Source organism: Chrysochloris asiatica, unplaced genomic scaffold (assembly GCF_000296735.1).
Source record: "Chrysochloris asiatica unplaced genomic scaffold, ChrAsi1.0 scaffold00094, whole genome shotgun sequence".
Classification (NCBI taxonomy): domain Eukaryota; kingdom Metazoa; phylum Chordata; class Mammalia; order Afrosoricida; family Chrysochloridae; genus Chrysochloris; species Chrysochloris asiatica.
In genome coordinates this window covers 2,193,588-2,209,697 of record NW_006408612.1, presented here as the reverse complement: position 1 = coordinate 2,209,697, position 16,110 = coordinate 2,193,588, and the positions used below count along the sequence as shown (strand labels likewise).

The following is a 16,110-nucleotide window of genomic DNA, read 5'->3' as shown; positions in this document are numbered from 1 at the left end:
ATAGGATCTAAGAAGCCAAGGAAGTAAGTGGTAGTCAACAGTATCAAGTGCTAGTCCTCCTTATTATTACAATATCCTTCCTTCCACATACCGTCACACAATCCAAACCCTAACTATTCTTCAAGGCTTAGATCAAATGCTGTCTCTCACATGAAATACTCTGATCACTCTGCTTATATTAATAACCTCCTGCCTCTGTCAACTCCCAATTTTTTTTTTTTTTGCTCTTATATCAATATAGGCACCATGTACACACACATATATAAGTATATATTAAGTCAATGTTCTGTCTCACCAATATTGTTTCCTCCAGTAGTAAAACCAGTTAGACACATATTTTTAGAAGCAAATATAAGCTCTTACTATCCATTCTGTTTTGCTATGCATTCAATCTATTCTTTTCCCACTGTATAGATGCAGAAACTGAGTAAACAAAATTACACTAAAAGTCACAGAGTAAGTGGTCTGCAGTCACATTTAAACCCAGGCAACCTGGCTTCTGAGCCTGCATTCTTAACCACTGCTGTCTCCAACCAAAGTATTCTTAGTGTACTTACAATATCTTAGTTACGCTATGTACTTTTTTAAAAACCTGGAAAAATTTAAGTGCTTTCCTCTTACAGAATAAAAATACCTTATTGATTTTGAACTTCTTTTGTGCTTCTATTGCCATATCTTCATTGAATCCTTGCATTAACTTTTCCCGGGAAAAACAAGGCAAGTCTTGACAAAGTTTCACAAGCACAAAATCTCTCAATTTCACATAGCTTTTAGATGGATCTTCCGCTAAGGAAATAAAGTCAGAATAACATTGCTCTTAAATCCATGTATTTGTAACTTAAATATACATACTAAGACAGAAAGGCAAATATTCACAAAAGTTAAAAAGCTCATGGGAAAATTCCATTCTTTTTTTAACTTTTATTTTAAACTTAATTTACTAGAGCCATACACATTTTTGTTTCTTCTGGGATATCATTTTCTTCTGGTTTAGGAATAACCTGTATCATCCTTTTCAGTGAGGATCATTTCAGTGAGGTGGAGCTCATGTAGGGCTGACACAACCATGAGCTCTGTTAAGTTTGGCAGCATATCTTGGGCCTTAAGTTCAGCATTGCTCTCTGTATTTTTAAGCTTGTGCAGCAAAAATTCAGTACTTTTTGGGCTACAGACCCTGTGTCCAACCCCACTATTTGGCCTGGGCACACCTACCAACGTCATAATTGTAATGTAGGAATGGTACACATTGCGTTTACAAAGTGACATCTTCCAGGTACTTGGTGGCTTTTCGGATAAGCAAACCCTTGATGGCCTAAACAGTTTCACAGTGTTCTTAAAATGGACCCAGAGATTTGAACCTCTTGATTTGCATTATTTAGTGGGGTTTTCTAGGTCAAGTGAATTAGTTAACTGTTTTGTTAGATTACCTCAGGCTGCTTACAAGAAGAGGCATTCTCTTTTAATTCCATGAACTTTTTAAAGTCCCCTTGTAATCAGCTTTGACAGATTAATAATACTGGTATATGTATTCTAGTCCAAGGTCAATTTCTATTTCCAAATACAACTTTCTTCACAATTGGAAACAAACAGTTGGTTCTATTTATAAAGTCACAGAACTGACATGCGTTTAAATGTATTTATCTTTTAAAAAGTCTTGAAACAGAAGATGGTATATAATCTTATCTTCCAGTATTTTATCTTTTCAAATTATCTTCCACATTTTGTTTCAAACTTAGTAGTTTAAAAAAAAACGGAAGTAGGTGGCAATCATCACAAAACACTTATTTCATCAACACCAAGCCAGACTCATGACCATCGAGTTAATTCTGGCTCATAGTGACACCACAGGACACAGCAGAATTGCTCCACAGGGTTTCTGAGACTGTGAAGCTTTATGGGAGCAAACAGACTCATCTTTCTCCCACAGAGGGGCTGGTAGGTTTGAACCTCCAGCCCTGCAGTTAGAATCCCAATGATTAGCCCACTGTGTCATCTGGATTCCTTCAGTAAGTTTTCATTATTACTATAAATCAAATAAATAAAAGGTCAGCTCAACAAAAACTCTTGGATTTTAAAGAGAAATCCAGAGACTGCTAAAGATTCATAAGTTAAAAACAAAATCAAAACCAAGTTTATAAAGAATAGACAACCAGAGTGAAAAAAATCTGTGTGTATGTTGTTTGTTGTTGTTAAGTGCCGATGAGTCTGTTCTAACTCATAGTCAGTCTGTATATAGTTTCCAGAGAGTAGCTGATGGGTTTGAACTGCCAACGTTCCGGTTCATAGTTCAGTGCTGATTCTACAGCACCACACCAGAAGTCCTATATATAACCATATATACAAACAAGGACTACAGATGGAAATCTAGAATATCTTAATGGAAATAGTTGATAAAACAGAGTGTTTTACAATGCTAAGAAATGTTAACAGTGAAAATAAAGGCCAACACCCAGTTGTCAAATTCAGAAGTACTTTCTCATGTTTAGCCTTTTCTCTTGAGAGACTTTAGTTTCCAATGAATAAAACCAAAACCTAAACAAACCCATTACCATCAAATTGATTCCACCTCAGAGCGACCCAATAGAACAGAACAGAATTGCTTCATGGGATTGCCAAGGTTGTAAAAATCTTTACAGAAGCAGATAGCTACACCTCTTTCTCTCACAGAATAGCTGCTGAGTTCAAGCCTTTGAGTTGGTAGTGCTTTAACTACTATACTACCAAGACTGCACAATAGTCATTATTTTATATATATTTTATTTATATATGTATTTTATTTCTGAGATCTTACTCAAAAGTCATCAATAATGGTAGCCTTTTGTTGTTATATATCTATATATTTTATAGATAAATAACAACAACAAAAGGTATTATATATAAAATGGAGTCCTGGTGTGGCACTGTGGGCTAATGCGCCAGACTGCAAAGCCGTTTGAACTGCAAGATTGGCAGTTCAAGCTCACCAGTTGCTCCTAAAAAATGCTATACAGGGTTGCTATGGGTTGAAACCAACTAGATGGTACTTAACTATACATATATATATATAATATATAATATATATATATTACACATATATGTTTATATACGTATATATGCCTATATATCTATGTAAGTGGAGTCCTGGTGTGGTGCTGTGGGCTAATGCATCAGACTGCAGAGTTGGTGGTTCAAGCTCATCAGATACTCCTTGGAAACTATATAGGGTCGCTACGGGTTGGAATTGACTCAACGGCACTTAACAACAACAATCTTGTTGTTAAATACCGTGGCGTTGGTTCCAACTCACACTGACCCTGCACAGGGTTTCCGAGGCTGTAAATCTCTATGGGAGCAGAAAGCCTCACCTTTCTCCCGTGAAAAGACTGGTAGTTTCAAACTGCCAACCTTGAGATTAGCAGGCCGATTCATAACCTATATAAGTATAGCTACATAGATATATAAAAAGTCTACCATGTTGACAACTCTTCAGTAAGATTAAGAAATAAAATTCCTTATCTGCTAACCGATGCTAAGTGTCCAGGGGAGCATGGTGACTCTGTATAGGCACTGGACTGAGAACCACAAGGTTGGTGGTTTGAGCTCACAAGCTGCTCCCCAGGAGAAAGAGAGAGATTTCTGCTCGTGCAAAGATTTACAGCCTCGGAAACCCTATACAGGATCGTTCTCAGTCAGAAGCAACTTGACAGAACTAAACAACAATCACATATTTTATCTCCGAAGTTTCAAACAGATACAGCATACTTTCTCTCTAGCTTATTAAGTCTACTGAAGGAATTAAAAATCCATGTTGGAACAAATTTACTTAACCAGAACATGTAAAAGCACTATATTCTATGAATAAAGGAAAATGATAATATAATTACTAATTTTTTCTTTGTTACTTCCACATCCAAAGTTTTGGAATTAGGTAGTGCTTTTAAACATATAAAATAAAACTACAAAATAGCATTTCTTAACAAGTTAAAATGTTCATGCATGTTAAATACCCGTGTTTAAAAACAAAAAATGCAATCAAACCTTAACAGAATACATGCATTGGACTGCTAACCGCAGTTGGCAATTCAAAACCACCAGCCGCTGTGGAGAAAGATGAGGCTTTCTGCTCCTGTAAAGACTTACAGCCTCAGAAACCCTGTAGCAATAGGTCTGGTTTCAGTTAATGTTTATTTGGATGTGACTATAGCGGATATAAAGGAGCTCTGGTAGCGTAGTGGCTACGAATCGGGCTGCGAACCTTAAGGTCAGCGATTCGAAACTACCAGCCGCTCCGCGGGAGAAAGATGAGGCTTTCTACTCCCGTAAAGATTTACACCCTCGGAAACCCTGTACAGGGTCGCTATGGGTCGGAACCGACTCGATGGCACTTAACAACAACATAGCGGATATAAGGAGCTCTAGTAGCGTAGCAGTTACGAATCGGGCTGCGAACCTTAAGGTCAGCGGTTTGAAACTACCAGCCGCTCCGCGGGAGAAAGATGAGGCTTTCTACTCCCGTAGAGATTTACACCCTCGGAAACCCTGTACAGGGTTCGCTATGGGTCAGAACCGACTCAACGGCACTTAACAACAACAATAGCTGATATAGTGGAATCCTGGTGTGGCGCTGTGGGTTAATACATCAGACTGCAAAGCCATTTGAACTGCAAGGTTGGTGGCTCACCAGCTGCTCCTCGGAAACCATATACAATCTGGCTATGGGTTGGAACCAACTCAGTAGCACTTAACAACAAGAAGCTGGTATAGTATTTTTCATAAAGGGGGAGAAAAGGAATGATTTTCAATTTAATCAACAACTTCATAATTAACAACTCAGAAAGACTGTTACTCAGGGAATGAAAATAATGTAAACATAACTAAGGAGTCCTGGTGTGGCGCTGTGGGTTAATGCGCCAGACCGCAGAGCCATTTAAACTGCAAGGTCGGTGGTTCAAGCTCACCAGCTGCTCCTCAGAAACCCTACACAGGGTCGCTATGGGTCGGAATCGACTTGACAGCACTTAACAAGTGTTTCTTGAGCAAATTCAATTATCACCTACAATTCCATCTTCTGATGGTTTCTCTTAAGAGTAAGATCTCTTTTTCCTCTTCTGTTAAGTCAGTGCTGACTCATAATAACCCTGTTCAGGGTTTCTGAGGAGCAGCTATTGAGTTTGAACTGTTGATCTTACAGAACTTTGCAGTCCAATGTTTATCCTACAGTATTACAATGAAGGGATTCGTGGTGTGATGCCCATAGGATAAGCACTAGACCTCAAAGTTTGAACCAAAAGGTCGGCAATTTACACTCACCAGCCTCTATGAGTTGGAACCTACTCAACAGCACTTAACACCAACAACAATAATGTAATTAATCTACACCAAAAGTTATTTTCAAAACAAGCAGGTCTACATTTCACCTTATTTAATATGAGCTTCAAAAAGTTCATGAAAAATGAAACAAAATGGAATTTTCCCATGAACTTTTTGAAGCCCTTTATAACTATTGTGAATACATGCATTTAGAAACAATATATGTGTATTCTAATCAGGTACTAATATTAATCTTGATTATTTTGTTCCTCAGTGGGATTTAGTATATTCTGCCCCTCACTAAGAAAGACTACATGAAAATTAGAGCACGGACAGCCTCTAAATACTCTGTAACAGTTTGCCAAATAAACTGAAAACAGTTATATCACAATTTCAACATACTTAGGCCTAACCAAGATTTTTCAAATATTTATTTATCATCTTCAGTTTATTCAATTAAACACTTTAAAGTTAGATATGCCATCCAATCTCCAGAAAGGATTATGGGGGAAAATGTTAGCCTAAAGCCATCTTTGTCATTGCGGTTAAGTGCCATTGAGTAGGATCTGACTCAGAGACCTGAATAGGGTTTCCAGGGAGCAACTGATGGGTTTGAATCACCAACCTTGCAGTTAGCAGTGCAGCACTTATACTACAGCACCACACCAGTACATTTAGACAGCTCCAAAAGACCCTAGGAGAATGCTGATGGCTAAAATAGAATAGTTAATTTATGATAAGAACAATATCAACCAGTAAAGAAGACATTTTAAAGAAAGACTTTCAGCAACAAATCGTTTCACATACCTGTAATATCAAGAACTGAAGGAGAATCAATGTAGTATCTATGTACTGTCTCAAGAAGTTGAGCACCATGGCCTTGACCTTGAAATGGAGTCAATATCAGCATCTGACTACAGTAAAAAATTATTTGAAGATTAAAATATTATAACATGACAAGTTTACAAAGTACAAAATTTTAATGTATTATATACAATTTTTAAGTTGTGTAATAAAAAAAAATTATCCTTCAAGAAATCTAAAAATTATTGTAATGTTCAAAATTAATCTTCCACACTGTTTCAAAGGGGACAATCGAAATAAATCAGTACATAGATTGTGAATAATGGTGATTTTTAAAAAACAAATCAACACTATTATAACAAGTATTGGAAACTTCAGCAGTTCCTTCTTCTGAAATAAAAGACAAGGCACGTGTTATACTGCCAATTACCTTACACGTGGCCGGGTTTTGTCTGGGTACACATAGTAATTATAGACTGTCATGTAGCCTACGGTCGCAAAGAGCGTAGCTCCATCCTTATTATACTTCTCAAATCTGCAGATAAAACAGAAAGCCAAGCAGGTCAATTACAGTCGCGCTCCCATGCAGTGTCCATTTTCTTTTCCATTCTATGAGTGAATTTTCAGTGTCAGCAAGCTACTCTGTGAGGGCCCAATGGGTACACCTGCTATGTTCTGAATGTACAATTCATTTAATTGGTGTGCAGCAACTTGGATAAATCAGACCTCTTTACATCACTTCAGTGCACTTGCCTATTATCAAGATGAATAGGTGGCAAGTAAAAGAAAACACAGGCAAAGCTCATTTTACTGTTTAAGCCTACATTCAGGGTCCTAACGGACAACAGCATTTAATTCAGCTCTATTCTCAAGGTCTCCCCAAAGCATAATGAAGGAAAACTCAAGCCTCATAAACAATAGTTTTTCTTTCCTGGGAAAAATATCATTATACTGTCCCAATAATTGGGCCGCCACAATTAAAATGCTGCCTTTGTGGAGGTAATAAGGTCTACTGTTGCTTTAGAACTGTACTTACACTAGAAAGTAGTGCCATCTTTCATCATCCACGTCAATAAAGCTAGCAGTTTCAATAAACCACATCAAAAAGGTCTGCAGCCTTTCATGGTATTCTCGAAAGCCTCTACATGTCATGTCAGCCTAGGGAAAAAGTCAGGAAAAGTCAGGTGAAACCCATCACAGAGGTAAGTGAAAGTCTGCAAAACATAAAACTATCCTATGGGAAAATGTTTAGAAGTCTCAAATTAAGATGTGTACATACACATACACACACAGAAAATAGATCCCCATTTTCAATGTTGATAAAAACTTGTCCTTGAGTTAGAACAAATCACTGAAAGTAACACAACAAAATAGCATACAGGTTTCAGGCAAGTGGAATAATTTGACCCTAATCTGTACCTTGTAAATCTGAAAGGTAAAGTTTTCTCCTCCTGTTGGACTGAGAACAGAGTAGGTATGAAGTAAGGTTCCAAATGGTTTGAAATCAACTTCCTTTTCCAGCAAAGAAAGAAAATCATTTGTGTTTGTACAAAATCCAGGTGGAATGATCTGTCTAATTTTTCCCTCAACATCATCAGCCTAAGAAATGGAGATTTAAAAGAAAGAAAAAAATTAATATCAAATTATATATATATGACTATATAGTTGAATATGTTCAACTTCTTTGAAAAGAACAATATGTAAAAAATGATAAGTTCACAAACTAAAAAAGTAAACACATAATGAAATGGAAAAATTCGTTTTATGTGCATAAAACTACACTCGCACACAAATTTGAGATAAATAAGAAGAGGAGGCAAGTGAGATGATGGAGTCCTGGTGTGGCGCTGTGGGTTAATGCACCAGACTGCAAAGCCATCTGAACCGCAAGGTCGTCGGTTCAAGCTCACCAGCGGCTCCTCAGAAACCCTATACAGGGTCACTGTGGGTCAGAACTGACTCAATGGACTTCACAACAAGTAGCCTGATAAACAAGTGTTAAGAATAAAGGCAACATAATACTGGAATCCCTAACATCATATAGAAGATGCTGACTATATCCCTTCACAACAGTTCCATCTAGCCAAAACAAAGACTGCTTGTTATTTTATATGTACCGAAGAGATCATATTATCGAAGATAGAAAAGATTACCAGCAGTACCGAGGTGAGAGTTCAGTCTGAGCAAATGAATAGCAACCTCCCAATGAACAAGCATACAGGTCACAGCTAACTCCTCATACGTCAAACTCAAAATAAAAAGTTTTTATAATATACCCATTTAGGAACTCCATAAATTATATGAATGGCTACATTATCCACTCATTCCTAGAATGTGGCAGTTCTTACAGACTTGGATTTGTGGAGGTAAAAAGAGACATGTCTGGACAACAAAATTAAACTCAGAGATTAAAATTATCCTTGTTAAACAACCTTGATGAATGTTAAAACTATCAGCTGAGTAGACTTCATAATCCTTTTCAAACCCCAAAAGACCACTTGATTGAATACATTTACTACTTCTCTTTAACCATGAATATTTGATGAAGTCTTACAATAAAGTATTACTGCTTCTCACCAGGCAATAAAACTTAATGAATTGGTCTCAACTTAACAAAACCTTATCCTTCAATACAGTCCCTAAAAGCCTGACATTACATTCAACAAAATGAGCTTGCATTCTATTCAAACTTTTTCATGAACAATGAGGCCAGGTTTTTACTTAATGGAGTTTGCCGTGAGTTCAGCTGTAATGTTTGTATTGTATCTATTTCCACAAGGACTGACACAAGAACACTTTGTGTTAACTTACTAAGCAGCTCTTTCATACCGTTTACATGCATGATGGGTATTAGTTCTAAACCAAGACCCTTGCTACTTAGCATTCAAAACAGGGAAATTAAGATGCTTAGGACAAAATACACTACAAAAGGCTAATACAACATGCTACTAATTCCTATCCTTTCAACCATCTTTTAACTAAGTAGAAGCAATGCACCTGCAGATGAATAGCACTTTATTATTATTCAGTTACATTTCAGGATAGAGGAACCAGGAATGGAGTTTATCACAAACAAGTTTTATTCTCAATGTTCTGGTACCACCAACATTTATATATAACTTGTTTATAGCTATAAAAGAAGAGCTTTTATTTAAAATATACCTCTTCAACATTTAGCCTAGCAGATTATATCTAATACATATACCAGGTCCTTGCAATGCATTCACCCAGAAGACCAAACAAACTCCATTTGATAGGACTATCTCTGTTTAGTTAAAAAGTTCTATATGACATATATTTTCCCTTATAACTGATATCTAATGTGAAGAGGTAATTTTAAAGCACATTTTATAAAATTAGTCCAATTTCAGTAACTATAAGATGAAATTATAATAATGAGGGATAGTTTTAATGGGTCTGTTGTATGGTAATTAAAATCCCAAGTACCGATGAATAAAATAGTTTACTAATCTTAGTTCCATTTAAAAAACATTACTAAAAACTACACTTAAGCAGATAATTTACCAGTTTACACAAATTATTTCAAAGCACTTACAGCATGTAAAATTTTAACTTAAAAACTTTTCCTATGTCCTATCTTCTCCCAAAAAAAGCACTAAAAATATGGTCACATCACTTTATATTTCTGGTATCATATCTACTCCACACATACTTCTAAGAAACTATGTTTAAACCAGTAGTTCTGGTGGAAGGAAGACAGAGCAACCCAAAAATTTGAGCGTAATGAAGTTGGATTTAACGTTTTAACTTTCAGCCTTAAAAGGATACCTACTTATTGTAATTTGTTGTTGTTGTTATGTGCCATCGAGTCGGTTCCGACCCATAGCGACCCTGTATAGGGTTTCCGAGGGTGTAAATCTTTACGGGAGTAGAAAGCCTCATCTTTCTCCCGCGGAGCGGCTGGTAGTTTCGAACCGCTGACCTTAAGGTTCGCAGCCCGATTCGTAACCACTACGCTACCAGAGCTCCTTACTTATTGTAATAAATACCTTTAAATAATTATTTTACTCTGGGAAAGTTTACATATTTTAAGAACTATTTTACAGGGAAATAAAAAGGAATCTATTATGCATGTGTATATTAGAAAATAAAGTATAACTGATTTACTTATATAAAACATGTAACTTAAGACTAAATTATCTCCTCTTAAATCTTGAATTCAGAACTTTGCCTAAGAGAAAAATGTTTGCATTTTTCTATTAATTGACTTCAACTTTAAAGAAACAAATAAACTACCATGTCCTAGAAATCGGGCACTCTCTCTCTCTCTCTCACACACACATTTTTCATTTTCAAATTCGGTAACTGGCGAGGTAATAAAATCATTAGAGAAAAACCCTATCTAATCAACTGAAACCTTTTAGTTTCAGTGCTTATAGCTAAATCTTTCAATTCTACTTGCTGAAGATCACTAACAAAAAAACACCCTATCTTCAAGGATATCAATCTAAACTTCAATTAAGATTATGTAAAATGGGTAAGAAATTAAGTTGACTAGGTCAAGAATCCAGAACACAACCTGATAACAGTTAACTAATAAAGAAACCTTACAAAGGTTTTCCTAACATGTGGCTACTTCTGTAAGAAATAGTCTAGCTAAGTCTTAGGCTGTTGTTGTTAAGTGCCTTGGAGTTGGTTGCGACTCACACTGACATGCATAAGGTTTCTGAGGAGCAGCTGGTAGGTTTTATCTACTAACCTTGTGGTTAGCAGTCCAGTGCTTATCCTACAGCACCACACAAGGTATATCTAGTTAGGGCTAATATTGTTTGTCCTGTACTATAAGACTTTAAAGGATTCTAACTGTTCTTATCTCTTCTAAACATCTTATCATGGCATACAACACCCTACATGATCTAGCTTTGGGCACTCCTTCAGTTGTCTCTCTCTCTCCACCATGATAATTGCTAGCCACAGTGACCTTTCTGCACAGATAAAATGGCAAGAGATTTTGCATTTGCATTCAGGGACTTTTCATTTGCTGATCCTTTTGCTACTTTTATGAAAATGGGATTGTATGTGACCTCCCCTGGCTTCACAAAAGGGACCCATCCAAACCAAACCCAATGCCATCTAGTGAATTCCAACTCATAGTTACCCTGTACAGGGTTTTCAAGATTGTAAATCTTTAAAGGAGCAAAAAGTGTTATATTTCTTCAAGGAATAGGCAAAGCTACAGTATGAAATTCCAAATAGCAGTCCAGTGCTTCTCCTACAGCACCATGGCAAATTCCTAGGAGGCAGGGGTTAGACATGCCTTCTCCTTCAAATCTACTTTACCAGTTCTGATACTACCCATCCCTCCTACTTCTACTTCTCTGCTGGGTTCAATAATTCATTGCAATGGCCACACAGAACTCACAGACAATACTCATGATTATGAAGCATACTTAAGCACTCACTTGCCAGAAGGCACTCAGCTCTAGTTCAGGTGGTCTGCAAATTTAGCTTTCCCCATTGAAGCTCCTGGAGACAACCCACTCTAGTAGACAGTCTCCTCTGCCTGAGGGCACTCAGAATTCATGTTCCATGGGCCAGGAAGCCTACTGCTCTGGCATGTGCAGGTGGTTCTGCAGCCTTTGCTTCCCTGCCATCTCGTACCACCCCAGTGCCACAGCTCTTCAACTCCTGGATCAAGGAGAGATACTGGGGTCCAAAGGATACACTCCATTCCTGGTTCTTCTTTCTTAATGATAGTGAGATTCCCCTTTCCTCAGAATTCTAAGATGACTCATTTAAAACCTAATGAAATGAATAGCAAAACGGACCTATCCTTTTAGGAGTAACACTTTCATCTGCATATGAGGTTCCACCCCACAAGGATTCCAAGTACCTTATGTACATTATTTAGCAAGCTATCCAGTCTCCTTGAATGAGCCACAAACACTTCACAGTTGCAAAAATCTTTGTCATTTATTTAGTAGGAGTTACAAAGACATTGGCCAGAAGACCCTTGTCATTCTGCAGCCCAACTCTTCTCCCCCTCCTCCCAACTATTATATGAAATCAGTAAAAACAGCAGTTCCTCAGATTATCTTCTCTGACCACAATGTCTAAAGTCCCTCACACCAGTCACTCTATTATCCTATGACCTTTCTTGATAATATTTAATATTATCTGAATTTAACTTGCTTGGACTTCTGGTGTGGTGCTGTAAGATAAACACAGGACTGCTGGGTTGGTTTGAACCACAAGGTCGACAGTTCAAACTCACCAGTCGCTCCTTGGAAACCTTATATTGAGTCCCTATGAGACGAAATCAACTCAATGGTACTTAGCAACAACAACTATTTCTTTATTGGCTGTAGAAAGTAAGTGCCATGTGAGTAGTGAACTGCCAGTCTTCACCAGCATCACAAACACAGAAGACACTGTGTAATAAACACTCACATAGTCAAAGCCTTTATCTGAACATTTAATAAAAATGATCTTTGACCATGAGCAAATAAGTAACTCTGCAAAAAGACAGTATAAAAAGATCAATTTCTTACTCAAAACATAATACTTCTAAAATGGTAAAACCTGGTTTTCAAGAGTGGAACAATTAGAAGTCAATGCAAATACATAGCTATTTCCACTGCATACAGCATTAGAAAGATATATCAATAACTAAGTCAATAGGTTTGTTTGAAAGAAATCAATTCATTTCTGTTGGTCTCAACTAGGAGAAAATTAATAAATAAAAAACCTCACACAACAGTGAATCTGGTATAACATAGGGTTTCCAAGACTGTACTTTTAATAAGAAAACATAGCTGAGTTGAGTCTGAAGAATTTAACAATCTATTAAGAGATGTTCAATGAAGAAAAAAATAATCTCATCTTAACAAATCTATGGTTGTTACAGGTTGGAACCGACTCAATGGCACTTAACAAGAACATTAAATGCTGTTTTATTTAAGATTTAATTTTTTTCAAACATCTAACCACCACAAATACAGCATCACTCAGAATCAATTTTATATATGCAAGATTTCCAAGGGATACAAATAACTGAATCAAACAAATATTGAGTGCAATGACATTATTTATTTGGCAAGCTTTGTAATCTCAAACATGGCTAGGGACTGATAGCAAAAAACAAACACATTCAAACTTATGACACTGAAGTTGATTAACAGATGCAATACCCTATTTGGATTTTTTTCATACTGTACACAATTTTTATTATATGCATATATATATATGTATATACATATATACACACACACAATTCCACTAAATGTAGTCATGGTATTTTTTAACCCATAAGACATAAGATTACTTGTAGGAGGGAAGTCATTCATAATGACAATAGTAAGCTGGGAACTAATAACAGCATTACTGTTGGTGGTGGTTCCAACTCATAAGGACCCTATGCACAACAGAACAAAAAACTGCTTGGTCCTGAGCCACACTCACAACTATTACATTGGAACCCATTTATTTTGTCAATGTGTCAATTTTTCTCATTAGGGGTCTTCCTCCTTAATTTTACCAGGAGTCCTGATGTGGCATTGTGAGTCAATGCACCATACTGCAAAGCCATTTGGCTTTGATTGGTGGTTCAAGCTCACCAGCTGCTCCTCGGAAACCCTACACAAGGTCACTATGGGTCGGAACCAACTTGACGGCACTTCACAACAACAATATTTTACCAAGCATGATGATGTCCTTCTCCAGGGAGTGGTCTCTCCTGATAACACGTCCCAAGTATGAGAGACGAAGTCTCACCATCCTTGCTTCTAAGGAGCATTCTTGTTGTACTTTGTCGGAGATATTATTTCTCCATCTGTCAGTCCGTGGTACTTAATATTCTTCTCCAACACCATAATTCCTTAACGGTCCGCTTTATTCACTGTCCAAATTTCACATGCATACAAGGCTACTGTAAATACCATGGCTTGGGTTAGGCACACCCTAGTCCTCCAACTTGAGCACATTTTTAAAGAGGTCTTGTGCAGCAGATTTGCCTAATGCAATACATTGTTTTATTTTTTGACTGCTGCTTCCAAGAGTAATGATTGTGGATCCAAGCAAAATGAATTCTTTTCTCTCCATTTATCAAGACGTTATTTACTGGTCCAGTTGGGAGGATTTTTGTTTACTTTACAGTAAGGTGCAATCCATACAGAAGGCCGTAGGCTTTGATCTTCATGAGTATTTCAAAGTCCTCTTTACTTCCAGCAGTTGTGTCATATGCCTATCATAGGCTGTTAATGAGTCTTTCTCCAATCCTGATGCCACATTCTTCTTCATATAATCCAGCTTCTCAGACTATTAACTTAGTATACATACTGAGTAAGTATGGTTAAAGGATACAACCCTGGCACATATCTTTACTGATTTTAAATCATTGGGTCTATAGCCTTACCACCTGGACACGTCTGATCTTGTCTGATTTTAAACCATTCAGTATCTTCTTGTTCTGTTTGAACAACTGCTTCTTGGTCTTTGTACAATTCCTCATGAGTACTATTAAGTTTTCTGAAATACCTTTTTCTTCGCAATGTCATCCAGTTTGTCATGATCCACGTAGTTGAAAATTTCTGCATAGCCAATAAAGCAAAAGTATCTTTCTGGTATTCTCTGCTTTCAGCCAAGATCCATCTAACATTAGCAATGACAACCTCTAGTTCCACGTCCTTGTCTGAATTTCTAGTAGTTCCCTGTCAATGTACTGCTGCAATCATTTTTTAATTGTCTTCAGCAATATTTTATTTAGTTGTGATAAAAATGATACTGTTTAATGATTTCCCATTCCATTCGGTCACCTCTCTATGGATTGTGTACAAATACAGATCTCTTCCAATCTGTTAGACAGACAGCTGCCTTCCAAATTTCTTGACATAAGTGAGTGAGTGCCTCCAGTACTGCATCAGTTTGTTACAGATTTCAATTTGCATTCTGTCAGTTGATTTTTCACCAGTGACTTCTTCCTTCAGTACCATCGTTCTTGATCATATGCTACCTCTTCAAATGGCTGAAATCAACCATTTTTCTTGGATACAATGACTCCATTTATTCCTTCCACCTTCTTCTGATACTTTCTGCATGATTCAATATACCATGCATAGAATCCTTTGACAATGAAACCCAAGACTTGAATTTTAACTCTGTGCCTAGTTTTGTACAGTACTATCCATAATAGGATATCCTTGATTTGATTTGATAAAAATTTGCCAGATTTGTGAGTGTAAAGGACAAGAGATTGTACTAAAGAAATCAATTCCAACTTGGCAATTTTATAAATTCAGAGACAAAAATGGTATTTAGTTTTTAAAATAAATTGTGAAGTACTTCTTGATAACAAGTTTCAACACTTAAATGAAGAATACCCAGAAACATCACTTTTTTAAGCCTATCAAGATTCATGTCAATCCCACATGGATCCCAATCTCCAAATCCCCAAAGTCTCAACTAATTACAGCATTAACTCAAGCCCAAAATTTCATGTATATATCACCTCAAAGTTCACAAATGTCATCTAAATCAGATATGGGGGAGACTGAGTGTTTCATCCTGGAACAAAATTCCTTTCCATATGTGGACCTGTGAAACTAGAAAACAAATTGTTGCTTCCAAAAAATAGTGGATCAGCAAAGGATGGGATAATTGTTATCAATATTCCATTCCACAAGGGAAAATATGGAAAAAGATCACTGGTCCCAAGCAATTTCAAAATTCAGAAGGACAAACTCCATTAAGTCTCAAGGCCTGGGAATAATTCTTTGCAACCTATAGCACCTCTATGCCAGATGCTCCACTCTGCATCACTCTTCCTTCTGTGAAGCATAGCATGTTTGTAGCCGAGTAATATATGGGTCTGTTTTCCTGCCTAATAGAACTTTGGAAGTCCAACAATACCCCTTCATTTTGTCCTGTACCTGTCCCTTTCAGTCCAAGTTGACACTGTTTATGCTAAGATAACATTTTCAAAACTGTAGTGGATCTTCTGTGTAAATCACTAGTATTTCATACCATTATGTAAAAGGGTCATCGACAGATCTTTCCTGA

General features: G+C 36.9%; 1 protein-coding gene across 1 annotated transcript in view; it reads right to left on the bottom strand.

Moving 5' to 3' along the window:
• The window catches only part of HAT1 (histone acetyltransferase 1), a 50,962-nt gene that overhangs the window by 10,161 nt on the left and 24,691 nt on the right, over nucleotides 1–16,110 (bottom strand). Inside the window, exons 5-9 of the mRNA XM_006866635.1 lie at nucleotides 7,513–7,692; nucleotides 7,130–7,251; nucleotides 6,524–6,628; nucleotides 6,097–6,203; nucleotides 635–786 (exon numbers count right to left, since the gene is read on the bottom strand). Coding sequence (XP_006866697.1) covers nucleotides 635–786; nucleotides 6,097–6,203; nucleotides 6,524–6,628; nucleotides 7,130–7,251; nucleotides 7,513–7,692 — 666 coding nt within the window. The remainder of the gene's footprint in view (nucleotides 1–634; nucleotides 787–6,096; nucleotides 6,204–6,523; nucleotides 6,629–7,129; nucleotides 7,252–7,512; nucleotides 7,693–16,110) is intronic.